A 27667-nucleotide genomic window follows, 5' to 3' on the forward strand; every position below is an offset into this window, starting at 1 on the left:
CTCGTGAAAGTCAGCATTTTTTTATGAGAATGAAAATTGTGACTCTAGTCAGTGCCCTGCATATGTAATGTGCTCAGGGATAAAAGGAAGATGGCAGAGCTATGGCTTGCTGTGTGTGTGGTGTTATTCATTAGTTATCTCAATGCCATTATGAAAGCAGCTGGACATCATTTTCACTCCAGCACAGCCAAAGAGGTTGGAGTGGGCTTCGGGGAGGGGAACCTTTTTTTCCTCCCCAAACAACACAATGCACATTTTAATACTCGGGGTGAAATGAATATAAATGTATTCATTGCACGGTTGAATTCTGGGATCTGATTGATCAGATGGTGTTGATTATTTTTTACAACAGCAGCACTGGCAGTCACACAGACTGGAATTCTAACCTTATCTTTATTCTAATCACCTGCTTCTAATACATTATTGTTTTTAGTAGCAACCTGTTCACAGAGACTTGTATATCAGGTGGTCTGTATTACCTAAGGATAATTAAAAATGGCTTAAAAATGTCTGTACATGGAAGGAGTTTCCAGTGTAGGAGTATCCAGAGTATCCATATTTCAGCCAATGGAAAGACTTCAAGACTTTCTCTTTAGCATGACAAGCAATGTTTTTTTTTTTTTTTTTTTTTGCAAAAGTGAGGATGGTTAATGAATGATGTTATGTTTCTAGCTGCTGAAACATAACTGATAACTTGCCTTGAGGACATTCCTTATCAGTAAATGTTATGTTAAATGCTTCTGAGTGATGGTAATGTGTCATTCGCAGGGTTATGAGAGGAATAAAACTCTACAGTGTGCACTATTTTAGAAAAATGATCGAGTTAAAACTCCCCTTTGGGATATATTGGGATTGAGACAGAAATACACTTTGGATGGGATGCCATCCATCACACACATATTTCATAGACATTTTACACAACTGAGCAGTTGCTCAAAAACCCAATTTTGCAGTGGTGGGATTTGAACTCACAGCCTTTCAATCAGTAGTCCAAATAGTCCACACACTCATTCACACACTCACTCAATTTATCTTAGCCACTGACGTGGGGTTTTTTGGTTTTGTTTTGTTTTGTTTTGCTAGAAAACCTAGAGAAACAGGACCCACTGAAGAACTTGCGAAACTCCAAAATAAACCAATCTCAAGATTGAACCAGAGACCGTAGAGCTTTGAGAGTTATGCAAGACACCACAGTTCCACCCTTATATATATAATGTATAAATACAGTTTTAATTGTGTTCTGACGAGTCACAGATTTTGGAGATAAGGTTTCGGGTCTTTGAGTTTGGTTTTGGTCTTAAAAAAATACAAATACACTTTACACAACTGCATTTAATGGGATGATTGCATTTGGAGTTGGCGCTTTGGAACGGCCTAGCTGACTCATTCTTCCCCAGTGGCATGTGTGTGTGTGTGTGTGTTTGTGGGGGGTGGGCTTTAGTCTGCTCCACAAATTCTGCTGAGCTTGTACATTTAAATACCTGAAGCTGAATATAACACCAAGGTTAAGGACCAATATTGTGGGAATCACGTGTGTATGTGTGTGTGTGTGTGTGTGTGTGTGTGTGGTGTGTGTGTGGCCAGCTAGGTGTTCGGATTCTGATCTGGAAGTGCTGAGTAGGACAGAGTATGTGATCACACACTCCAGTGAATTTATTTCATTGTTCCCAGCTTTCGAAGTTCAAAAGTTTTGGCCTCTCTGAATACTGGGCTTTGCCACAAACAACACAGACACGCATTACCTCACAGCCTGTGAAGTGCCAATGACTGGTGTGTGTGTGTGTGTCCCCGTGTGTGTGTGTGTTCATGTACAAGTACATGGGAGAGGCTTACGCTTTGCTTTTCAATGTACTGAATAATGTAGCCATAGGGAATATCATGGCGCGAAAAATGTATGCGTCAGTTCACCCTAGTTTGTCATGATTTGTGTGCTAAACAACAGAAAGATTCAAGATTATTCAGATTTATCGGCCATTTATAAACACGGGCCTTGGAATCCGTCCTCACGCATAGTTGTGCAGGTTGTGCGAACGGCATTTCTAGGCCTCGCTCTTGACTCGAAGCTATTTACGTATGAGATATGGCAGCGTGATATATTGTCTGGTGAATGTTATAACAGCATAGGCGCCTGGAACATTACAGATCACATCCTGAGGAGAGTCAGACGTTAAACACAAGAGTTTCTGCACGTGTCAGTGAAAGTCAGCTTTCACATGATCCAAATTCATTTGGTTAAAATAACACAGGCAGCGGGAGGCTTCGGCAGCATATTCTAATCATAGTACAGAGCAGTATACAACAGAAGGCCAACAGAACTACATGCTTATGATATACTAACTGCTTATTCAGTACAGTTGTATTTGTGTAGCACTTTTAACAACGGACATCGCAGCTAAAGGAACGGAAAAATTCCGAATAAAAAATGGTTTCTAATTTTAATTTATCTTTGTCCCTAATGAGCAAGCTAGAGGCAACTAATGATGTGTAAAGCACTTTTTTTTACACAGAAGAGTTACGCAAAACCTGAGAAGCCGAGTGTGTTAAATATTCCAGGCTTGTGTTTTTCTTTTTTTAAACTAAAGGATAGCTGTGTGCTGCTAGAGAATGTGTTCGAATTTAGTGTAGTTTAATAAGTACGATGGTGCAACAGGTTTTCCGGGTGTTTAGTCTAAACCTGAGTTCCTTTTACTACCTGCATGAAGTTTCACATCTCTCTGTGTCCATGTGGGTTTCCTCCAGTTTCCTTCTTCCTCCAAAACACATGTGGTTTGGCTATGCTAAATTTCAACTGATGAGCGTGCATGAGGAACAGTGTTTTGGTGTTCCATCCAGGGTGTATTTCTAGATGTTTCCCGGCATAGGCTCAGAAAAAGCTCACTGCACCAGGTTACATGCAGAGATTGCTAGAGACGTAAAAGGTTATTAAAATCTGAATGCTAGTCAGAAGCTTTTCATATATTGTCAGGTTTATAGTAACGGCCTACACAGGAATGGATTAACGTGTCTAATCGTTGATATAAAGTATAATTGTGGGTATAATTAAGTTTTTTTTTCAAGAGACTAGAAAAGTTAAAATGTAAAGTTCTATTTAGAATCAGAATCAGGTTTATTACACACACAAGGAATTTGGTACCAGCTGACCAGTGAATGTCAAAAGTAAAAACATAAAATAACGACACTATGCGTTTAATGCTATACAGAAAAATGAAATAAAGATGAACACAATATACAGTACAAAATGTGTGAGTAGTGCAAGTAGCATTAGGGTGTGTAACATGGATGAAGTGATAAGTGCCTGGTCTTACAGCACAGTATTTGTAGATATAAAGTAGTATAGAAGAATAATATAGATATATTTGGTAGAGAATTCTGTTTTATTTAACATTTTTGGAAGGAGTTTCAAGTAGCTTTACTTCTGATCAGTGTTAAGGTTTCTGCCTAATGAAAGGATATTCTTGATGCTCTATGGTTATAGATGTCTTATTAATATAATAGAGAGAGAAAATATGAAGTAAAGGTGAAGGAATGATTGTTCATTGTTGCTATAACGTACGTGATAACAGCAACTACAGTGGAACCTCGGCATATGAATGCCCTCCCTTATGAATTTTTGCCTTAAGAATTGAAATTTTGCAAGAAGTTTGCATCTGCCGGCTGAAGTTGCGTACGTCCGGGAGGCGTTCAAAACTAGTTTGCGTCAGTGGGAAGCCAACCAAAGCGAGTTTACGAATTTTACGATTTTTTTTAGTCGGCGAAAGCTGTCTTGAAAGAGTCAACCCACCATACCAACGTACGCATGCGTTCGAAAGCTATGTGATTTTTCGCGTGTTTTTTGTTGACAGATTGGTGACGTGGGTGGTCTGTTCTATTTTTAACCCAAGCTTAGTGGCACGACTTCTTGTGAGGACCCTTGACATGGAATACATGTAAGCAGCCATACAGTTTACATACACTTCTTATTGGTAACACTGGTCATAGTTTTGGGTGGCTAGAACTGATTATCTGCATTTACATTATTTCTTATGTGAAAATTTGTCTCGCAATACAAAATTTTTGCCTTAACAACTCGCCTCCAGAATGAATATAATTCGATTGCCGAGGTTCCACTGTAGTTTGTTTAGCAGACATTCTATAACATAGCATGATAAAAAAAAGTGTGTTGTTCTTTAATAAACAATATAGTTTTACCCTTGTAATAATTTGTTTCCAGGAGTAACTATGCTTCACATCAGACAGCAAATTTTCCCCTCTATTGTTGATTACTTTCCAATTACAGCATTATTGTGTTTTACTCCTTACTGATTAGTGGAGTAAAGAAATGTAGTTTGGACAAAAGGCATGAACCAGGTCATTTTGAAAGGTTTAGAATTTTCCACAAGCCACTTGTCCCAGACTCTATGTGTGTGTGTGTGTGTGTGTGTGTGGCCTTTCAGCTTTGAGTTGTAGTGCTGTTGTTGTATAAGGCTGTGATGTCATTAGTAACCAAAGGCTCAGGCAGAAATCTGCTTTAATTAATCTAAACTCCACTGGAGGTGAAGACAGTGAAAGGTTTTTTTGTGTGACTGATTGAATAGGATTTGGCTGGTGGTGTGTTTTTAAGACATAATAAAAGACACAAGTGGAATAAAATCATGGCCTCAGGGTGTGAGGTCAATACCGGTTAATTTCACACCTGGCTTGCACCGTTACAAGCTTTGTGGTGTGTGTGTGTGTGTGTGTGTGTGTGTGCGTCCTTCCTATTTTAAATCAACTTGTCAGTCATTCAGTTTACACCAGTAAATACTTTTCAGACTCTTGTCTTACCACAGCTGTATAGAGAGAGTGACTTGTATACCAAGACACATACACAACACAACAAAACACACACTATTAGGAACAGTTTACTGTTTTTTTCCAGTCCAGGAAGGATAGCCAGTGTGGAAATAATTGCAACTCTTAAACAACTATGTATGGTGATAATGAAATGGAATAGATTGAAATGTAGTAGTGGGGATTTTATGAAAGAATTTATGGCAACACCTGTTTTCCAATCAACCTGCTGTTTTTTTTTTAATGTTGTTTATAGCAGGTTGTGGGTGTTTCCTATTTGTCCTTAAGTTGACTTTGGTTCCAAAAAGTACCGGGATAGTTAAAATACCCCAAAGTGTGTATTTGATCCATGCCAAAAAGTCAACAGATTTGTTGACTTACCTATGAGAAGAAATATTAAGACTAAAATGTATGTTTTTGACAACATACCGAATTATTGGAACAAATTTTCAGTTATTGTATAAAATAAACTTAATTAATAATTCTAAATTTCCATTCAAACCATTTATCTTTGTATTAACAAAAATAGTTATATTTGCTTAGTCAACTAAAATTTATATTATAATAAAAGCAAGCAAAGAGTCAATAAATTTTTTTTCTTCTTTTTCTCTGTCATACATTATTGTAGGAAAATCTATGAACATTCAACACATAAAGAACAATTGTTGCTGACCTGCTTATTTATCTTATTTAAAACAAGATAATTGCTAGGGATTGAATCTGTGCGTTAAGGAAGACATAAAATGTCAATGTAAACTGAGTTGCACTGCTTAATTTAGCAGTTAGTTCAGTGAGGTTAGCTACGTTAGCTTGCTAGGAAGAATAATACAGATAATGAACTATAAGTATTTAAGAGATGTTCATACTATAAAGAAGATGGAATCTGCTAGCATTCTGAGTTCAGCGCTGACCTAAAAAAGGTGAGTTTTCTAGCATTGTGTTCTTCCATGTCTGTTTCTGCAAGTTAATTTGGCAAGAATGTTCCTCTCAGGAATGCAGGTGCCTGGTTTTGGTATACTCTCTAATGAGAAAGAGCCTGTGTTTCTACCACAAGGTTTGGTTGAGTGGCAGAGAACTATGTGGAGGTTCTGAACTATGTGGAGGTTCTGAACTTCTGAACTATGTGGAGGTCCTGAACATCTGAACTATGTGGAGGTTCTGAACTAGGTGCAGGTTCTGAACTATGTGGAGGTTCTGAACTTCTGAACTATGTGGAGGTTCTGAACTATGTGGAGGTCCTGAAATTCTGAACTATGTGGAGATTCTAAACTATTTGGAGGTCCTGAACATCTAAACAATGTGGAGGTTCTGAACTATGTGGAGGTCCTGAGCATCTAAACAATGTGGAGGTTCTGAACTATGTGGAGGTTCTGAACTTCTGAACTATGTGGAGGTTCTGAACTATGTGGAGGTTCTGAAATTCTGAACTATGTGGAGGTTCTAAACTATTTGGAGGTCCTGAACATCTAAACAATGTGGAGGTTCTGAACTATGTGGAGGTCCTGAGCATCTAAACAATGTGGAGGTTCTGAACTATGTGGAGGTTCTAAACTTCTGAACTATGCACTAGCGTAGCCAGGAATCACAATGTGGGTGGGCCAGGAAAAAATTGGGTGGGCCTAGCCTAAAATGCATCTTTTATCAATAATCTCATCAATAATAAGCCAACACAACTACACCTGCTTGAATGCAAACCACCATAAGCATAAGCCTGTATGTCATCGTAAGCAGTGTTAAGAACATAACAATAACAACAGCATGAGCTCGGCGGCCACACCACACACACGCACGGCCACGCATCTCACAGACGCGCCGCAACACCATTATCAAATCAGCAGGACAGTATGGGACGGTATGTAAACTGTCCGATATATGGCTCAACGGCCATATAAACCACATGAAATGAACAACAATGCAACAATGCATACTATACAACTACATAGTAGGAAAATGTAGATTGACTTACTTTTACACTGGTGCATAGTGGAGGTACACGCTTGAGCGTAGAGACATTCTTCCTCGTAGCCGTAGGGTGCTCTCACGCAGAAAGTACCAAAATTGACTCATAGATGTAACGTATGATGTGCCAAAAAAAACTAATAGGGACAAAGGCATGTATAAAGGCATCCAGCGATCACTGTAGTCAAAGCAATCTGTTCTGTTGTAAGCAATTGATCTGGTGGGCCTGACTGACAGATGGGTGGCCCACCCAGGCCCACCCATAGCTACGGAACTATGTGGAGGTTCTGAACTATTTAAAGGTTCTAAACTATATGGAGGTTCTAAACTTTTGAACTATATGAAGGTTCTGAACTATGTAAAGGTTCTAAACTATGTGGAGGTTCTAAACTTTTGAACTATGTGGAGGTTCTGAACTGTGTAGGTTCTGAAATTCTGAACTATGTTGAAATTCTGAACTGTTTGGAGGTTCTGAACTATTTAAATGTTCTAAACTATGTGGAGGATCTAAACTTTTGAACTATGCAGAGATTCTGAACTCTGTAGGTTCTGATATTCTGAACTATGTTTAGATTCTGAACTATGTGGAGGTTCTGAACTTCTGAACTATGTTTAGATTCTGAAATTGGAATTGGATGTTCTAAACTTCTGAACTACTATATGTGGAGATTCTGAAATCCTGAACTGAATGTAGGTTCTGTACTTCTAAACTATGTGGAGGTTCTGCTGCCAGGATGAGGTGTTTCTGTTGTCCAACCCAGACGTTAGCATCACTCTTTTTCCCTTGACAAAAAGCCAATAGGATTTTGTTTTCCATTAGCCTTTGGATTATTGCAGAAAATAAGAAAATGAGACCCAAAAAAGGTGTTATGATTCTTACAGGTTTTGTTCGTTAAGATAATCTTCACAAATGAACACAACTGTTATGCATTTTGAAACCTAAATACAATCACCAGAATTTAGAAGCTAAATTTAGGCCATAAACAAATTGCACCATGGTCACATGACTGTAACATCACCACCACTAAACTTCTGACGACTCTTTCAATATTTATTTTAAAACATGTTCCCTGATAAGAATTCACTCTGCTCTTTTGGTAAAGGTCTGAATAAATGAAAAGTTTATTCATTCGCGAGTATAAACACAATGAGGCTGCAGTAGATGAGTTTCGCTGATCCACATGATGATCATTAATGTCCACAGCAACCTCTGTTCTTCCATTTATCTACTTAGCAACTACCTTTTTCAAGATGCATAACAGCTTAATAAAATCAAGAGTGGTGTATTACAGATGTATTTTATATCATGGGAATCAAACATTAAAAGATCTTGTGTTAACCACAGACCTTTATTTCTGATATTTAACCAAAAAATTATAAAAAAAAATAAATAAAAATAAAACAGAAGATGAAGCCTTAATACGAACAAGTGCAACATAATCTAACTCTTTCCTGCAGCAATCTACTGGGTTTGGTGGTAATTTGATAAATCTTCATGGTTTTGCTCCATCCAAATACTACAAATCCCCAAAACATTACTACCAGTACATGATGTCTCACGCTTACAGAATAAGAGCAATATTATATTACAAAATTATTATCATTTTTTACCAAGTTGTTAAATTCACTCTAATGTTAGTATTTGACTTTTTAACTACTGATTTGTGGTTCATTTCAAGTAGTCTAACATCTGTAAACAGAAATCCCTGTGTGTGTGTGTGTGTGTGTGTGAGAGAGAGAGAGAGAGAGAGAGACGAAGTGTTCTAAGCACATTAATTTGAACACTGCATCTGGCCACGTCACCAGCGTTCGCCTCTCTGCCGGTTCTTTTGATTTAAATCAAATTCATGATGGAAGATTTATTCACATTGTGTTAAGTGCTAACATGTGCTGCTGTTTCCCTGTTAAGGAAACGTAGTCTATACTCTTCAGTGCTTAATTCACTCTCAGGTGGATAGATGTATTATAAGATATCTAAAATGAAGTCATATACACTACCAGTCAGGAAGAAGTCAGTAGAAGGTTTGGACACACCATGGATGTTTATTTCTTTCTACATTGTAAAACAATGCTGAAGGCGGCCGAAATACACAATAATGTCCTTTGAACAGTTGATACTGAGATATGTCTGCTACTGATGCTCTGTAAAGCCTTCATAACGGCTCTAATCTGAGGCGCTGTTAATTGGTGATTTCTGAGGCTGGTAACTCTAAATGAACTTCTCCTCTGCAGCAGAGGTAAGTTTTGGTCTTGCTTTACTGGGATGGTCTTCATGTGAGCCAGTTTCATCATGGTGCTTGATGGGTTTTGCAAATGCACTTGACAATACTGTTCTTGCAAGAACTATTCCACAACACCTGACCTTCGTGTCTTAAAATAACAACTGACTGTTTTTTGTTGTCATTACATATGGATTACTTAAGTCCATGTGTGTTATTTCATAGTTTTGAAATCTTCAGTATTGTTCTAGAATGTAGAAAATAAATCCCTAAACAAAAAACATTGAATTAAAAGGTGTGTCCAAACTTTTGACTGGTAGTGTAAATAATAAGGTAAAAAATGTGAAATTATTCACAACACACAGGTTAAAATACGAAACTGTCCCATTGTATCATCTTGCTACACAGCTTGATACAGTAGATCTCTGATCTCAATATTCTTTATATGCAAACGATGAACAGCGTTCGTTTTTCTCAGTATAAAGACCTATCCATCATCGCATGAACTATCCAGTCCAAACTGGCTTATGTCACTCACAGATGGAGACCCAAAAAATGATGTGTGCACGGCTATCCCAAATGAAAATGTTTGAAACTGTTCTTCTTTCAATAAAGCCATCTGGGTTTGATTTCATTTTAATGTCACTGATTAAATATATGATGGTCCCGGGCCAAGTGAGGCATTCTGGGACAAGGCCAGTAAGAGACACAAACCAGGTGCCTAAAAGCAGATACGCAGTGATGCGACAGCCTTCAGATGTCACTTTGTTGGCCAACCCGATGATTGATGCGGCTTTAAACTAATGAGTTCCTTTGAAGACGCTCCGTTACAATACCAGATGAAACGCTCCTTCGACAAAAGTCTCTGCCGAGTCGGGAATAGATTTATATTGGCATTGACTAGCATCTTCTTCAGTTGTGGACGATTACGTCATTCAGATGAAGGAAATAAGACTTCAGATTTGTTTGACGCATTCACTTTCATGAACGAAGGCACAAAATACACACAGGTCTGTACAAATTGTTTGATTCAGTGTGAATTTCCAAGCTTAAAGTGAAATCTGGAAGTTGAGTCATGTCTACTGGGTTTCGTTCTAGCTAGATGAAAACATTTCACTACTCATCTGAGCAGCTTCTTGCAGGATTCCACAAATTTGTATCCTCCAGGGTTAAGGATTTTCCCCTCCCTGTGGTAAGGACCCTGGGGGGGGCGTAGGGGGGCTTAGGAGGTAGGAGTAAGAGTGGATGCTTGAGTCCTTGGGTGTTGCTTTCCAGGTGGACATGTGAAGAGGTCTTGATTTTCTTGGGGATGGATGAAAGAGCAGCATGAAAAATAGGAGACAGTTTGTGCCCAAGACCTTCACCTCTGTTAAGAAAAGAATTTTCCACTCTGACATGGCCTCCTTCACTTCTCTCTCAAGCCATCTGTCTTCTCTGTTCAAGATGTGTACCTTATCATCCTCAAATGTGTGTCCTTTGTCCTTTAGATGCAGGTACACAGCTGATTCTGGTCCTGAGGCATTGCTTCTTTTTTTCTGTGTTGGTACGAAAAAGTGAAATTAAGACCAGCATTAAAGTGAAATGGAAAGCAGCCTTAACATTAATAATGAATTATTACAACCAAGGTGTTATTTTGTGGAATTTAACTTCAGCCACTTGAAAACAAAAGCCACTTAAAAACCAAAAACACTGACTAACTTTAAATAATGAGAAAGTTGAATATGTTGAATGCGAGTCGACGCTAATAGAAAACTATTCCTGACTCAGCAGGGACTTTTATTGGAGGTGCACAGTTACTCCATTGAGGTGGGAATGGATTTATTTTGTGCTGACAAGAGTCTTCTTCAGGTGTGGAGACTTGGGAGCAGAATAAAAATGTCTTAAGGATGGATTAAACTTCCTTTTAACTAGGCATTTGCGTACACAAGAAGGCACAGCGCAATCCCAATATAACCGACTAAAAATACTAGCATGCTCTCAAATTACAGACTCGTGTATTGTTCTAGGCAGTATTGGGTTTTTAAAAATCCCTCGAAGAACCTTTAAACCCACCGAAAGCTCTGTTTTGTGTATCAGTCTTCTGGATTTTCTGGATTAGTAAAGATCCTTGGATGTAAAGTCAGAGTTTTGGATTTGAGACACAGATCATGACACCAATCACAACAACAGTGGAAGGTTTTTAACAGAGCTCATCTCTGTGTTTAACATCGCTGTGCATGAAAAGGGCTTAACTTTTTTTTTTTTTTTTACTTGGAAAACTGACAAACAGAGATCTAGTGGATGTCAGGATCTGTTAATCCTCCAGATGTACAGTTGAGGTCATGACTTTACATTATTCCTTGCAGAATCTGCAAAATGTACAGATTTTTTAAAAAGAGAAGGATCATAAAAATCCTTCATATTGTTTTTTAAGTAGTTCTGCCCTGAATTAGCTAATATTCACATAGCAAATGTTTACATATAGCCCACAAGACTTAACAATAACTGAATTTACACAAACGAACCAGTTATAGAGTTTACACAACCTTGATTCCTGGATGATCAACAACTGTCTTTATGTTTTGTGATCACTGTCGATGAGTGTCTTGGTTTTCCTGAGGAGTTAAACTACTGCCAGGTCTTCAGAAAAATCCTTCAAATCCTGCACATTATTTGCTGAACAGGATGATCAGTGTAAATTGTTATTATTTTGTTTGAAGATCTTCACTGAGTACTGCCCTTCAGATGCTACATAAGGTTTTACATGTTTTCCAGAAGACAAAAGGTCATCCTTTTCAAAAGGTCAAACCCCGGCTGCTAACGTATCAGGTCCCTCAGATTTCCTCAGTGTGAAAAGATAAATCTTAAAAACATATAGCTAGTTTTGGTCAAATATGAAGAGGATGCTGGAAAAGCAAATACTGTGCAGGTCTTGGAGAATTTTTCTGAAGAATTGTGGGCGGTTTAACTGCTCAGGACTAACAAGATTCTTATGAACACTGATCACAAAAAAATAATGTTGATCATCCAGGTAACTACGAACAGTTTTAAGAATCAAGCATGTGTAAACACTGGACTGGTTCTTTTGTGTGAATTCGGTATTATTATTATTCAGTGTCTTATGGAGTTTATGTTAACATCCCTTGTGTGAAATAGCTTATTCAGGGCAATAAAAAACAAAACACAATTTTTGTGATCCTTCGTATTTTTTAAAAAATTTTTTTTAAAGAAAAATATTATTCCTACAGATTCTGCAAGGCGCATTGTAAACTTATGACCTCAGCTGTACATCTGGAAGATTAACAGTGACATCCAGTAGATCTCTGTTTGTCAGGTTTCCAAGTAAAAAAAAGTTTAGCAATGTTAAACACAGTGATGAGCTCTGTTAACACTTTCCACTGTCGTTGGGATTGGTGTCATGAGCGGTGTCTCAAATCCTTCTTCACCCCCAGAGATCTTTACTAGTCAAGAAGATGCAGGTGAGTATGAACAATGACAGATTCTGCACCTCCATACAAAGTCATGAGTCAAGTGCAAACCTCAGTTTATCCATTTCATTCTCATTTTCCCTTTATGTTTCAAGTTTCTTTGCAAATACACATTTAGTGTGACTCAGCAAGCTTAAGTGTAACTTGGATCAATGGATACAGGACCAAAATATTACAACTGAAATGCAGCTATAAAACTTTTTTATTTTCTTTTGTATTCTGCAACAACATTTAAGGAGAGCTTGCAAAAATCTTTCCAGTTGCATAAATCCTGCAAAAAACTGAACACGCACTCATGTCTAAAAGCTTTAATTTTTCTAAAAAAATATTTTATTTTGAAATGTTTCATGTGTATTGTACTCAACCATGTAACTTCCAATGTGACAACTAAATCATTATTAGTAGCAGAATTTGCAGCATTGTGATAATATCACGATAATAAAAAACAAGATTAATAAAAGATTATTATTATTATCATTATGCCAGTTATGTCAGTGTGGGAATTTTCTGCACCTAAGGCACAATATTGTTATCATGGATTCTTTATTATATCACTCTGCGCTCCAGGATGTTGATAATATGACACTAGAGTTTAAATCCTTTTACCAGAAGCCAGAAAAACGGACTGTGTGCTTGTTTTGTTGTGTCCATATTCAGCATTGTCACATGCCACAGTGAGGCTTAGTGGCTAACATGAAAGTAGACACTAAGGTCTTTAAGAATTTGTAGAATTTTCATACATTTTTTTGTTTTCTTCTAGTGTACTATAGGCTCAATACACATAGAAAAGATATAAAACACAGAAATGTTTCTGTCTTCAGAGTAAAAGCTGATATCAAACCCTGCTCTCTTTCTTCTCTGAGATACTTGTCTATAAACATCTAAAATTCGAAAGTGTTATCTTCAAACTCTAAAATCCTGTATAAGGTTATCCCAACAGAAGGAAAAAACATCTCACACTGAAAGCTAACCGTGTCCTGACTTATTTTCAGACTTACAGCAATAAAATAAGTCTTTTGTTTATACTGATATTCGATTTTTATTCTGCTAGCAAAACAGAACACTAGCGTTGGGGTTAACGCAATCCCTCCATACAGTTGTAAAGGGTAATAAAATGCTGGGGATTTTTAATTACCAGCATGTGTACCTGTAACATAATTTATATATCAGATTGCACCCTCTTGCCATAGACGTCTTCATATGCAACTACTTCAGGTTATATATTACCCATTAAATCATGCTTAGGACAGCGTTATTAAGGACTTGTGCAGGTTAATGGTGGGAGATGCAGCAGCATGCCTGTGCTCTGAGGTATGCTAGGTTTCTAGGAACACAGCCTGTCTTAAAGAATGTTTCTTAACATGGACGAGTCATAAATTATGAGCTAATTATATATTAATTTCAAAGGATCAAATGTGAATTTTAAGACATTAAAGGGGGAGCTGTCAAGCAATTAAATATTTTTAAGGATTTTGGATATGTCTCTAATTTTTGCTACAAAATACTTCTAACCATTTTCTCTTTTCTGTAATTGATATTTTATTTTTAGGTTTTCTTTTGTAACCTCTTTTCTGTAACACGTTATCGGCAATAAATGTGAGTACTAATGTGAGTACAAGAAACGGTTTGGCTTAGTGAGCAGGTTTTTTTTAAGAAGCATGTGCATATAAACTACAGTTAGTTCATCACTTCTGGGGTGGATTTATTTATTTTTTAATCCCAACCATGACATGATGTTAGAATATATTCTTGTTACTGAGAAAAACGGACTCACTGCTAGCGAAAGACAGGTTCAAATTCAGTTCAGCTCCACTCAGGGTGCTGTGAATATAAATCCTCGACATTTCAAATGAGTCAGCTTCACTTAAAATGAGTCATGTCAAGTGAATAAATGTTAAAGGGTTATCCTCTCGCTGCTATTACCCTGGCTGATGATTAACACCAGCGTAGTTGGCACAAAAATGCCGTCTGTATTACAAATCTCACAGGCACATAGAGAGCAGTGGGCTGAAAACCACTCAAGCCTCGCGAGTGAATTTAGCAGAGCCGCAACGTAATGTCCGTGACACTAGCTCATTTTGGGTGATCAGCACTAAGAACATTACATTCTGGAGATGAAAAGCAGGCTCAGAGGAACATCTGGCCAGGAGAGGGGGAGTGAATGGAAAGTCACGGCTGTAGCGTTTGACAAATCGTAATCCCACTTAAAGCTGGAAATGTGTCAGGTCTGGCTTTTTCAGATAAGTAACAACACACTCTTCCCACACAGGTATCGCGTATTTAGGCGGCACCTGCAGCGCCAAGAGGAAGTGCGTAGTAGCCGAGGACAACGGCCTCAACCTGGCCTTCACCATCGCACACGAGCTCGGCCACAGGTGAGTCCAGAAACCACACACCACAAACATATCAGCTTTATCCAGCTTACACAGTTATGATGAGACGTACCTTTACTAATCCCCTGTATGGGGAAATTCAAGTTGACAAAACAGCACAAGTCAGAGGAGCAAAAAAATGGAGAAATATTGTAAAAAAAAATAGTAGAAGATAAATAAAATAATTAAAATAAAAAACAAGAAATCTTTGTGTATGTATATATACTAGAGTTCTCTATTCTTCTATCTGTCTGTCTGTCTATCTATCTGTATCTCTGTCTGTCTATCTATCTATCTATCTATCTATCTATCTATCTATCTGTCTGTCTGTCTGTCTGTCTGTCTGTCACACCTTTTCTGTTTAAAGTGTCAGTTTCAGAGGGAATTTAAGGGAAAAGATTCACTTACTGGAGCAGTTACTTCAGAGAAAATAGTTGGTTCAATCCCACACACTTACATAAGATACTGTACTGCACTGTAGACAGAATTTTTAAGATCAACTACAAACCCAGAACAAGACTACACTTTAACAAAAGCCATCGTTATGGAAGAAAATTATTCTAAATGAATGCCTCAGACTTTTCATAATTGTTAGCGTTTTTGGCTGAAATATTGTCTAAAGCACATTCACTGTAGTGCAGGAATCTTTGATTTTACTCCCATTCTGCTCTCACATCATACACACACACACACACAGACACACACACACACACACACATACACACACACACACAATTCATTTGTCCTCTGTGCCACATTTTGGCTGAAAATATTTGCCTTTATCCAGTCCAGGCTCCATCTTGGCGTAGGTATTACTACTTTTTCCACAATCGTGTGTCTCATTATCTTCCTTGGTCTAAAGAAAGCCTCCTTTGATACGCCAGCATTGGGCAGCCAACATCAAACTCACCTGGATATCTAGCCAAGTTGTATTAGCATTAGCGTAGGCTTTGTGGCTGTGCCAGTCGTGTGTGGAGTTATCACAGCGGGTGCTTTAAGGCCCGTCATTAAGAAGCTGGCACGCAGCGAGACCGACCGGTGCCGAGACGCAGGACACGCTCGCGTAGCCAGTGCCGCAGCTCTAACACACATCTCACACCCGCTCACACAAACACACACACAAGCCCCCATTGTGCTCAGTCTGTAAAACACCTCTTAAAAAGTGAATATTACAGCTTTGAGTGGAACTTTATTTGAACAAAAAAAAGAAGAGAAAAATCTACGGCGTAGCATAGCATGTCATGAGATCTGAGTGTTAGCGTTTCACTTGGATTAGCCAGCATGCTATATATGTCTACTTGACATTTACATGCTCCAATACACTTCAACAGGCAAGCGCACCTTGGCAAATTCCTGCGTCTTGAAGACGTTTGAACTCAAACACTTAAAAAGTCTGTGTTGTTTCTGACCAGTTTAGTGGAACCGATTGTTCCACCGCTGTCTGATTGTCAGAGCTTCAGATAAAACAGATTAGTGTGAAATATAGCCTGAACTCTGGAGAGTAGAATCCATGTTTCATTGCGTTCTCTGATTACCGTTTCATTACGCAGCCATTCGTCACACGAGAGCAACTTTCTGGATCCATTAAATGATCGTTTGTTTTGAAGAGTTGGTGAAAACAAAATGTGTAATTACGCCTGGCGATCATAAAAAAAAAAAAAAAAAGACTAATCTGTGGGGTTAGAACTGAAACTAAGGCATGTAGGGAAACCAATTAAATGTGACGTCTTGTCATGTTCGCACAAGTTATTCATTAAGCAGATGCATTTTTCCTGTTTCAGTGATTTGTCCCATGTTTTGTTTGTCGAGCCACAGCGATTGGTTTTATTTTTCCATATTGATCATTAGTCTCATTATGGGTCAAGTGTAGACATGCCCATATTATTTTCACACTACAGCATTACAGTAATTACTTAACCTTCCGCCACAGATTGCAATATTAGTGCGGAATCAAATAAGACTTTTGTTGCTACATGTTTAAAGAATAAATCCTCCCTGAATTACTGTAGTTGCTTAATCTAGATTTCTCTAGAAAATCAGTATAAGCTTCATTTGTGCTAAAGATTAAGAGTCGATTCCTACATTACCCACAATTCTGTGTGACTGCCCACTGATGATGGGATTTTATGTGGATCTAAAAAAGTTTCAATGTGGTTTACTTTCTGTCTTCCGTGTCTGTACACAAACAGATCAGCTTTCACAGCTTTAGGTTTCGGGGCAATTCCACCATTAACACATAGCCATAGTTTTCAACTCGGAGATCGTTAAGTAGCCGAGCCGAGTCTCACGCTGCTCCAGTATCAGATGGTTGGTTATGATATGTAGGATTTCTCATGATGTTTAGTTTTGCTGGAAAATTTTTCTTGCTATGTTATTTATTTCTTTATCATTTATATTTGAGGTTGGTCGACATTTTTTGCTAGCATAGTCCCACCGTCACCCTGCGATGTTAGAGCAGCATTTATGATGTCAGTGCAACTGTTAACTTCAATTGGTTGAATCTATAATGAACTCAGATGTTGAGCTAATTTATGAGATGCTCAGGAGCTCCTGGTTACACCACTCCAACTGACTGTATATGAATATAGAAAGGACATCATTTAAAATCACACTCTCCGGTGTTTATGGTAATTCACACTTTCCAGTGTCACTCAAATGAGGATAAGTTTCCTTGGTTCCTCTCACGGTTTCTTCCTCTTACTATCTAAGGGAGTTTTTCCTTGCCAGAGTCGCCTCAGGGTTGCTCATTTGGGATCAATACGAATAAATGTAAATATTCTAAAAAGTCTAACATTAATCTTAAACTTTTTGTACTTTATTTTCTGTAAAGCTGTCCATTGTTTAAAGTGCTATACAAATAAAATCTAATCGAATTGAATAACCCACAATCACTGAGCCTAAAACAAACCTTTCAATAGAAACAAATTTAATGTCTTTTTATCTGATGACTTTTTACCTTATCTTTATATGACCTTTGATTATATGATTATATGATTATTTTTACATGAAAAGTGTGACAAGTGTGTGTGTGTGTGTGTGTGTGAGTGAGATCAGGAATACTCGTATTTGACTTGTTCAGTACTCAAATGTTATACACATCTATGCAATACAGTGGAATGCTGCAATAAGTTTACCATCCTACCCTGTTAGTCAAATCTTTATTTTATTTTATTTTATTTTATTTATTTATTATTTATTTTTAACTATTATCCCTTCATTGGGGGCTGAGCCCCACTTAAACGAAAATTTGTTATTTGATATTCGTTGAAGGCGGCTTAGTGGTTAGCCCATTCGCCTTACACCTCCTGGGTTCGAGTCTCGCTCCCGCTCACTGTGTGTGTGGAGTTTGCATGTTCTCCCCATGCTTGGTGGGTTTCCTCCCACAGTCCAAAGACATGCTTCTAGGCTGATTGGAGTCTCTAAATTGCCCATAGAGTGTGATTGCATGAGTGAATGAGTGTGTGTGTGTGTGTGTGTGCCCTGCGATGGGTTGGCACTCCATCCAGGGTGTATCCTGCCTTGATGCCCAATGACGTCTGAGATAGGCACAGGCTCCCCGTCACCCGAGGATAGATCGGATAAGCGGTACAGACAATGAAATGAAAAATATTCGTTGCAATCCTGTATGAAACAAGAACCGGCATTCCTGACGGTCGAGTTGTACACCAAAAATATTTTCGTACACGAAGTAAAATTGACTCGAAAATTTGAACACAGGGGTGGTCGAGGACCGAGGGACCACTGTAAATAAATAAATAAATAAATTAAATAAATAAATAAATAAAATTGTGCAGGCAATGAAATAAAAATCTTCCAGGCGTGAAGGCTTTATCTTCAACCAATAAAATTCTGTGTAAAGTTATCTCGCTGAAACTGAAAAACCAGCAGTGTCCTGACTAATTTTATATCAGACTTGCGGTGATAAAATAATTCATTTGTTTATACTGATTGAAAATGTCTGATATGCAGAATGGAATGCTGGTGTACAGGAAAAAAGGATTCATGATTCATGTTTTTTAGTATCAGATTGCGAAGACATTTTCACAGAAGATATTTTTTAAATATATTAATAGATATATTTTTGAGGTGTTTTTTTTTTGCTGAGTGACAGATAAGTCTCATGTGCTCAAGAATCTTTAACAAATATCCTCAGAGAATTTCTGTGAAGCAATAGGTCTATCTTAGAGTATGTAAGTATATTTGGGGATAATTATTCTGACATTTTTTCAGTTGTGCCAAAAATATGTTTAATTTGATCATATTTTCGTTTATCTTTTATTTATGTGTAGTAATATGGGCAGTTTGTCAGTTTAAAGAATAATTTTTGTGCCAAAGTATTTCGTGCTCCTTGCGAAATTTTCATTTATAGGCTATTTATTTTAGTCGTGGATAATAATTCGGACAGTTTATCAGTTACACATCTTAGAGAATATTATTTTTGTGCCAAAAAAAAGTTCAGCGTGCAATTTGATATTATTTCATTTGTCTTTGTTGTAGTTACGGTTAATTATTCATACAGTTTATCAGTTACACGTCTTTGAGAATGTTGTTGTTGTGGAAAAACTTGAATGTTCATTTTGATATTATTTTTTACTTATCATTGCTTTAGTCTCAGTTTCACTACTGAAAGTAGTTCAGGATAAATCAGAGGCCCAGACTTCACAGCAGCATCTAAAACCTTCTTCCCAGCATTCCCAGAGCTTCAGCACACAGCACCACACCCTTCCAGAGTTTCAAAAGTATCTCTTTTAGGACCAAGGAAATCCAACACTAATGCACAATACACTGATGACAGGAACCATCAGGATGACTATCGTGAATGAAAAGACAGCACCTACACAAAATGAAGTAAATGTTTGCCCTTGATACCATGGAACAATCTCAACCAAGACCTCAGAAAAAACAATTGTAGACCTTCACAACTCCCTGACTAACCCTTACCCTAACTCCAACCCTCACCCTTCACAACTCCCTAACTAACCCTAACCCTAACCCAGTTTCTCATTAGGAGCAATTCCTAAACAAGGTAAGACAAGCACCTGCTGTATTAATGTACAAGCAACTGTATGGAAATATATAAAAATCATGGGAGCACATTGTTTCTGATTCACTCAGAACAAAGTCACAGATTAACTCTAAAGGATGAAAAAGTTTAAAAGGTTCAATTGAAACCTGAGACAGCAAAAAAGGAAGTTGTGAAGGTTTTGGAGGCATCAGGTACCCAATTATGTGCATCCATTAATAGGACATCACCATGGCCTGAAAGAATGATGCACAAGGAAGAAGCCCTAGCTTCTGCAGTTACAGTTGATCCCCAGGATGAAGACCTAGAATTTTGGAGAAGTGGTCTCTGATCAGATGAAACATGGACCTAATGTTAAAGAACACTATCTCAACCCTATCTGGAAAACAACATCCCAAATGTGAAGCATATGAAGCATGGGGCTGGGATCAGAAAACAGATGGCATCATGAGGAAGAAGGATTATCTAGAAATAATGAAAACTAAACCTCAGGACATCAGACTGAAAGGTAAAATTTGCTCTTTTCCAGCAGGACAGTGCTCCTAGGCATGCCTTCTAACAAAAATGGCCTAAAGACAACACTAACAAAAGGAAGTTCTGGCCCTCACAAAGCCCTGACCTAAAGACCTCTTAGGACTTCTCTGACCTGAACTTAAGAAGCATGTCTGAGGATGCCCACAAACTTTTGGAGTTAGTTCTGGCACCAGTTCTTTAAGGAGAAATGCAGAAATTCCCTCAAGGTATTGTGGGATGATTCTTATGAAGCCTTTACAAACAAATCTGAGCCACAAAAAAACCCACATTTCTTCACTTTTGCTCCTCTATAACTATATTTCAGTTAATGAAAGATGTTTTTGGAAACATTATCAGTTTGCTTCAAACCTCCAGGGTTCACCTCCTCCCAGTGTACGTGGAGTTTGCATGTTCTCCCTGTGCTTTGGGGGTTTCCTCTCGGTACTTTAGTTTCCTCCCTCAATCCAAAGACATCCATTGTAGGCTGAATGGCATCTCTAAATTGTCTGTAGTCTGTGAATGGGTGTGTGTGTGTGTGTGTGCCCTGTGATGGGTTTCAACCTTGTTCAAGGTAACCCCTACCTTGTGCCCCAAGTCCCCTTGATTAGGCTTCAGGTTCTTTATGTTCCTGTGTAGGATAAGTGATACAGAATATGGATGGATAGATAATACAAATAGAACGTGGGAAAAATGATGCATCATGGGAGCATGCTAGCATTTTATCTCATTACCTTACATAACTACGTCAGTGTCATTACCATCACTCATGTCTGTTATTACCTTGGAGTCTAAAGCCTCATAGAGGTAATGAGAACACTGTACATGAGAACAAACCTCATGTCAGTATGAAAAAGAAAGTAATGATAGATGTGAGTATCAAATTGCAGGATTATGGTTTATGGTAACACTTTTCTTAAATATCGAGGTACAAAACCTTTTGTTCTGACTCACTGACACCAAGGAAGTAATCTCAGAGCCAGCTTCTTCCTCTGCTCGACTTTTCTTAAAAGATTAATTTTGTTGAAGCAATCTAAATGATGCACTGTACATATACATATTGACTTGTAGAGAATTATATTAATAAACCTGTTTAAATTACATGAATAAAGCCATTGCACATGCTCCATGTTTTTCTTTTTTCCTCAAAAAATTGTCCAGTTTTAAAATTCATTGAAATATAAACTTGTAGAAGGTTAAAAAAAATGAAAAAAATTATAAGCTCTGTGAAGTTGAGCAACATCTCAGTGCTTAAAGCTACAATCTTTCTGCTTGGGTTACCCCTTTAGGTTGCCATGTACTGTTTTTGTAATTAATTCAGTGAAATAATCATAGTCTATATTTGCAGTCTATAGTTTTCCTACTTAAGTGAAATGAAATGGTTTCAAATCTGCTTATTTAATCTAATGCTCAGTGTGTATTTAGTTCGTAGTGTTCCCTTTTATTTTTCATGATTTATGTGGGTTTATTTGTAGTAAATATTTGTGTACAACATTGCGAATAATTTATTATAACGTTCGAGAATTTTGCCCTACTATTTGGCATTACACAAATAGACAGATGATGAACTGGATTCAGGGATCTGCTGCGCGTGACAGCTGATGAACTTGGATTGTTTTCGTACTGTCATTGCCTCTTGCTCATCTCTGTTCTTGGTACTTTTTGTAGAGAGACTCATCACCAAGAAAATCAAATAAGCATGAGTATTTTGTAGAATAAGCCAGTTTTTGCATGGACTACATAAACTTTTGACCGCTATGATGCTTAGCAACCAAAGGATGAAATCCTTATTCATGATGAATTCACTGTAATGCACATCCTTTAATGGGTTATATCCTTTATTTTTGAGACAGTATGTGTGATTAGCAGGCTTCTGAAAGCTCCTAAGAGAAATATGATTTAAAAACAGAGCCATATTTCTTAACAGCATTACAACTTTGTGTGTGTGTGTGTATGTGTGTGTTTACATACCTGTCTATATTGTCGGGTGTATATACACACTCTTTATTCCTCACACACTCCTGCAGTGAAAACTCAGATTTTTATTGCTTATATTTCAGAAAAGGGAAAAATGAGACACACCCTGGAAATCCACACACCCCATTCTTTATTAACTTCTGTGTTTTGCTGGCTTCCAGTTTGCTTTTTTGCTTGTTGTTTTTTAATTTTGGAAATGTAGGTCAGGGCTTGAGTGGAACAAGGCTCTGTCTGCGCCTGGGAATCTCTCCGTCTCGGTACACATGAGCCTTCCAGCACCATGTCAGGGCTGCTGTGCTCACATTTATTGTTGTAAATAGTGCTTAGGTTGGGTGGTCATTGGTGCTTTTACTTTTCTTAGGTGTTATGGTCTGTAAACTCATGAGATGGCTTTAAAGTGTTCTGTGGATGTGTGTATTTTAGTGTAAAAGTGTCATTCTCCTTTACAGCATGGGCATGAGCCATGACGATGACCACGCTGCTTGTACGGGTCACTCGCACATCATGTCCGGAGAGTGGGTCAAAGGTCGTAACCCTAGCGACCTGTCCTGGTCTACCTGCAGCCGTGACGACCTGGAAAACTTCCTCAGGTGAGAAATTGTCATCATTGTCACTCCACCATTGTGCATTATAAAGCCATACTGCCTTACTGGCACTGGGAAAGACTCTGTACAAGGTTACTTTCATATATGGAGAGTTTCGTGTGTTTGAATTGAATCCTGGTGTGCACTTCTTTTAAATGAAAAAAGACAGCTCACAGGCCAGAACAACTGGTCTCAAGGAGGTGGTCTCAGTCCAGTTCCAAAGGAACTCTAGTATGGTTCAGTTGCAGTGAGAAAGCAATCTGACCCTGAATCGACCTGACTGCAGGAAGTGAGCCAAAAAAATCTATGTATTGTGGTCTGCAAGCAGCAAATGGATCCACAGTGTAGCAGGAACATGATGTGTTCTGGCTTTTTGGACTAAAAGTACACTGTTATATGACAGTTTTTTGGGGGTTTTTTTGTACAAAGTTGGGGCTGTTCAGTCCCTCACTATCTGAGACTGATCAAGAATGCATTTCTGCCTCTTTAGACTGTTTGGGCTTCTCTGCCAGTAAAAGTAAGCAATGTCATTATATCAAGTAGCACCATATTCCGAATGAATTATGCGAATGGTTTTTTACATTTAGCCATTAACCAGAGATGCTTCATGCCAAGACAAACATCTTGAATACAGAGTAAAGGTTTGATCTAATTCTGTATAAGAATATTGACAAAAGTGTATACAAATAATGTGAAATCATAGCTATCATCCCATCACGCAGACACTTCTGGTGATGATGCTACAGCTCTATGTTACTGTCTGCACTGCTGATATTCAAGAAGAAGCAGCCATTTTTTTCTCACATATACTTTTATACAGCACAGTGAATTTTTTTTCAGGTTGGTAGGATGTTTGTGGATTAGAGCACAGGGTCAGTCATGATACAGCATCCTTGGAGCAGGAATCCTTGCTCAAGGGCCCAACAGTGATAGCTTGGAGGTGCTGGGGATTGAATCACTGAAGATCAAGATCAGATGATCAAGATCAGACCTTCTAAACAAAATCAGAAGCCCAGAGCCTTAAGCGTTAAGCTACCACTGCCTACAGGTCTACAGCATAATTCCCTTATCACAGAAGATTTTATCTTCAGTAAAATCTCCACAATTGAAAAAAAAAGCTCTTGTTAAACCTAAACTAGCTAAATATGTTCTTGTTGTCAAATGGTGGCTTTTGGCTGTTGTGCAAATCAGTCAAGTACTTTAACACACCTACAATCCGTTTACAATCCGTTTCATTTAGACTTTAATTGCAGTTTAATTTAAATTCCAATACACTATGTGTTTTAATATCCACAAATTGTAGTACTGATTAGGTTTAGTTGACAAAAATTGAATATCTGTTCCTTTGTACTCTTTACACTCAATGGTAGATTACTGACATGCTGCAGTTAAGACTGCCTCAATATCTAAAGTCCATGAACCTTCTCTGAGCCCTCAGTGTTTGCCCATTTGGCTCGGCCTACCAGAAATACTATATTACCAAAGCCATTCTAAGTCTGAACATGTCTGATAGTCTAAAAGTTAGGATATATTTTTTTGTAAACTCACTTCGGATTAAAAGTTCCATTCGTGGAATCCATGGTGTCATTTAGGACTTTTTTTTTCCACATCACAGTAGGAGTAGGAAACAGTTTGTACTCCACCATCTCCTTTTTTCTGATCTTATCTCTCAGGCTTTAGGGTCTCTCCAGGATCCAGCAGCTTAAAAAAATCTTCAGAGTGTTGCCAAAGCAAACCCAAGCCATACACACACACACACACACACACACACACTCAAAACGTAGACTTACCCAGCATGGCAGTGATTTGTTCCAGTAGTTGCTTTATAATACTCTCTAATAGAGGAAAATCAGGAAGTGTAAAATGCTGCAGTGTTCCAGATTCTGACTGAACCCCTCTAGTGCACTGATTTCAAAGCCCTATTATTATATTTGAATGAGAAAAGCAAGAAATCCTTCTAATAAATCACTGGCAAAATTCCAAATAAACTGTAGGTTTTCACTGTTGGGGTTGTGATTTCAGGTTTGGTTGCCTGAGATGCGGATGTAGTTATAGGATTTTTTATTTTACTAGATTCTTTTGGTACGTCTATAAAATGTATAGAAAAAAATGTCAAATTAGTATTATACTTATTATACTTATTATACTTACAGTAGGACCCCTGTATCTGTGAGGAATAGATTCCAAGCCTACATAGGGTTCAAGCCCCAGCACCGCCAAGCTGCCAACATTGGGCCCTTGAGCAATGCCCTCAACCCCCTTCTCCTGGTACTCTGGTTTCCTCCCCCAGTCCAAAGACATGTGTTATAAACTGATTGGCATCTCTAAATTGTCGGTTTCATGTGAAAAATACTGTCATCCTGTCCAGGTTGAACCCTGCCTTGTGTCTCAAGTCTTCTGGGATAAGCTCCAGGTTCTTCACAACCCAGTAGCATAAGCGGTGTAGAGAATGGATACTGTATTTCTAAATATTTCTGTTTTCATTTTTTCTAACGTTGTGAAACCATAGCAACTGAAAAAGCAGATTCAGTGGTTTTTATTATTATTATTATTACTATTATTATTATTACACTTTTCAGGATTTACTACCTTTGAGCTCATTCCACAGCTGCCACGTTCAGCATGTTTATCAAATTGCCAATGGCAGCATGCAAGTGGTCTACTTAAAATAAAAATAAGTTTACTTTTAAATGGTTTTGTGGTTTAAACCATTTGCTAGCACTTATTTACAGAGGAAGCAAACGTGTGCACTTTCAACTGTATCTCCTGCCATCTTCCAAAACTGCAGGTTATTTGTGCTATTTGTGAGAGAGTGTTTTTATATACAAAATAATAGCAATAGGTTCAATTTGTTCAGATCTATTTTAATCTTGAAATCGTTACTAAGTAGGTTTAGGGTTAGTTAGTTACCAAATATCGTGTCTGTTCTTTTATCTGCTTCATGGCTTTTCACACTGCGCTTAATGTCAGGTATTCTAAACCCAATCAAGAAGAACGTTTTCACACTGCTGATTTAGAAGCGAGGTTAGCAAAACTTTTTACCCAAGGTCATAAAAACACTACTCTGAAACAGAGTTAGCACTGCTTGCCTGATGTAGCAGTATCACAAGCATACAGTATGATATGTTGTGGTGTTTAGCAACAGAAACCCAATCAGAAATTGTGCCTCATGTCATTTGAAAACCAGGCTGTAGCAACACTTAACCAAAACGGCTTGGCAGCGTCAGGCGGCAAAACACTGAACATCATGGAAGTGTCCATCATACTGAAGGGGAAGTACATGATACTGAACATTTAGTGAAAGTTGGATATCAACGAATGTGTGGTCAACAAGGTGACAAATTAAAAAAATGTCCAAAAAATTAAAAAAACTGTGAAAGATACCAATACTTGCTCAGACACAGAACGACAGACCTGTACTTTTATTCTTACTGATCTGAAAGCATGAGACTAGTAATTTAAAGTCATTTATTTAAACTGGACTCTCACCAGTCATGGTCAATTATGCAAACAATTTTTTCAGGTTTAACCCTGGGTTTAGGAATGTACAGTGTGAAATTTCAGATTATGAATAAAGTTGATTAATTGTTAACCCCGGGTAAAATATGAGCAGCATGAAACATGAAACCGGATTAAACCCAGGGTTTATGATGACCCAGGGTTAGCTATATAAAGTGTGAACATCCCTTTTGAAAGCAGGAATAATTGGGGTGGTTTGAGAAGGTGGTGGTGTGAGAATTCTTCAGGATGTGATCTGATATTCAGGATGTGATTTGATATTTGAATGAACATGCTTGTTAGATGCCTCACTGTCCAGTCGCACACGAGTGAGCAGGTATAATATGCCAGGGTATAATAGAAATGTTTCAGATCTTTGACAGCAGCATAGTATCATAGAGCCAATGCCAGATTTCTCCATCACGAATTCATCCTGTTTCACCCTCACCGTCATACCCTGTGATGTGAATGTCAGAGACAGTTAAAGGTGTGCTGCTGTCACTCGATGCTGCTGTTCCCATGCATCAGATGCCAGGCATTCTCAGGAACCTGTCCTCATTTTCTGCATTGCAAGCTTCAGATATGTGCCAACTTTCTTTTTGGAACATCTTAGCTCCGTGTGAAAGCTTCTTAAAGTGGAAAAATTCCTCAGTGTAAAAATCTGAATCTCTGACACAAGCCATGTTCTTGTCACGTTAGAATGCAGCGAGACAGAGCATGGATGGATTGTGTTTTTTGTATTATTTTTTTTTTACTGTAGAGGATATGATGTCTCGTTCGAGTTAGGAGGAAAGCATTTAGAAGTTGGAAAGTAGAAAAGAAACTCTGTGATGCATGTCTGTGCATGCTTGTGTGTTTCTATGTAATTGGTTCCTGTGGTTTTATAATGACCCTGTCTGAAAACCACTAAGCCAAAGGTCAGGTTTTTGTTTGTATATTTTGATTGTGCCATCTATTTTCCTTTTTATTAAAGTTTTGCTTTTGTTTTTAGTATTAATTAATACTACACTTAGCTAAACAAAGTGGTTTAGAGTGACTTATATTTTTCTCCCTATCCCCCCCCCCCCCAGGTCAAAGGCCAGTTCCTGTCTATTGCACACAGACCCGCGGAGTCGTTACCTTGTGCGTCTTCCTGCGAAGCTTCCTGGCATGCACTACAGTGCAGACGAACAGTGCCAGATTCTGTTTGGCACCAATGCAACCTTCTGCACCAACATGGAGGTGGGTGGCAAAACTCGCCCACTTTCCC

The 27667-nt window shown here is 38.1% G+C and overlaps 1 protein-coding gene across 4 annotated transcripts in view; it reads left to right on the plus strand.

Moving 5' to 3' along the window:
* Window positions 1-27667, plus strand: part of adamts17 (ADAM metallopeptidase with thrombospondin type 1 motif, 17) — a 145995-nt gene that overhangs the window by 50652 nt on the left and 67676 nt on the right. For all 4 annotated transcript variants that reach the window (XM_058401858.1, XM_058401857.1, XM_058401856.1 and 1 more), the window contains exons 8-10: window positions 14724-14829; window positions 22786-22926; window positions 27489-27639. In XM_058401858.1, coding sequence (XP_058257841.1) covers window positions 14724-14829; window positions 22786-22926; window positions 27489-27639 — 398 coding nt within the window. The remainder of the gene's footprint in view (window positions 1-14723; window positions 14830-22785; window positions 22927-27488; window positions 27640-27667) is intronic.

Source organism: Hemibagrus wyckioides, linkage group LG10 (assembly GCF_019097595.1).
Source record: "Hemibagrus wyckioides isolate EC202008001 linkage group LG10, SWU_Hwy_1.0, whole genome shotgun sequence".
NCBI lineage: Eukaryota > Metazoa > Chordata > Actinopteri > Siluriformes > Bagridae > Hemibagrus > Hemibagrus wyckioides.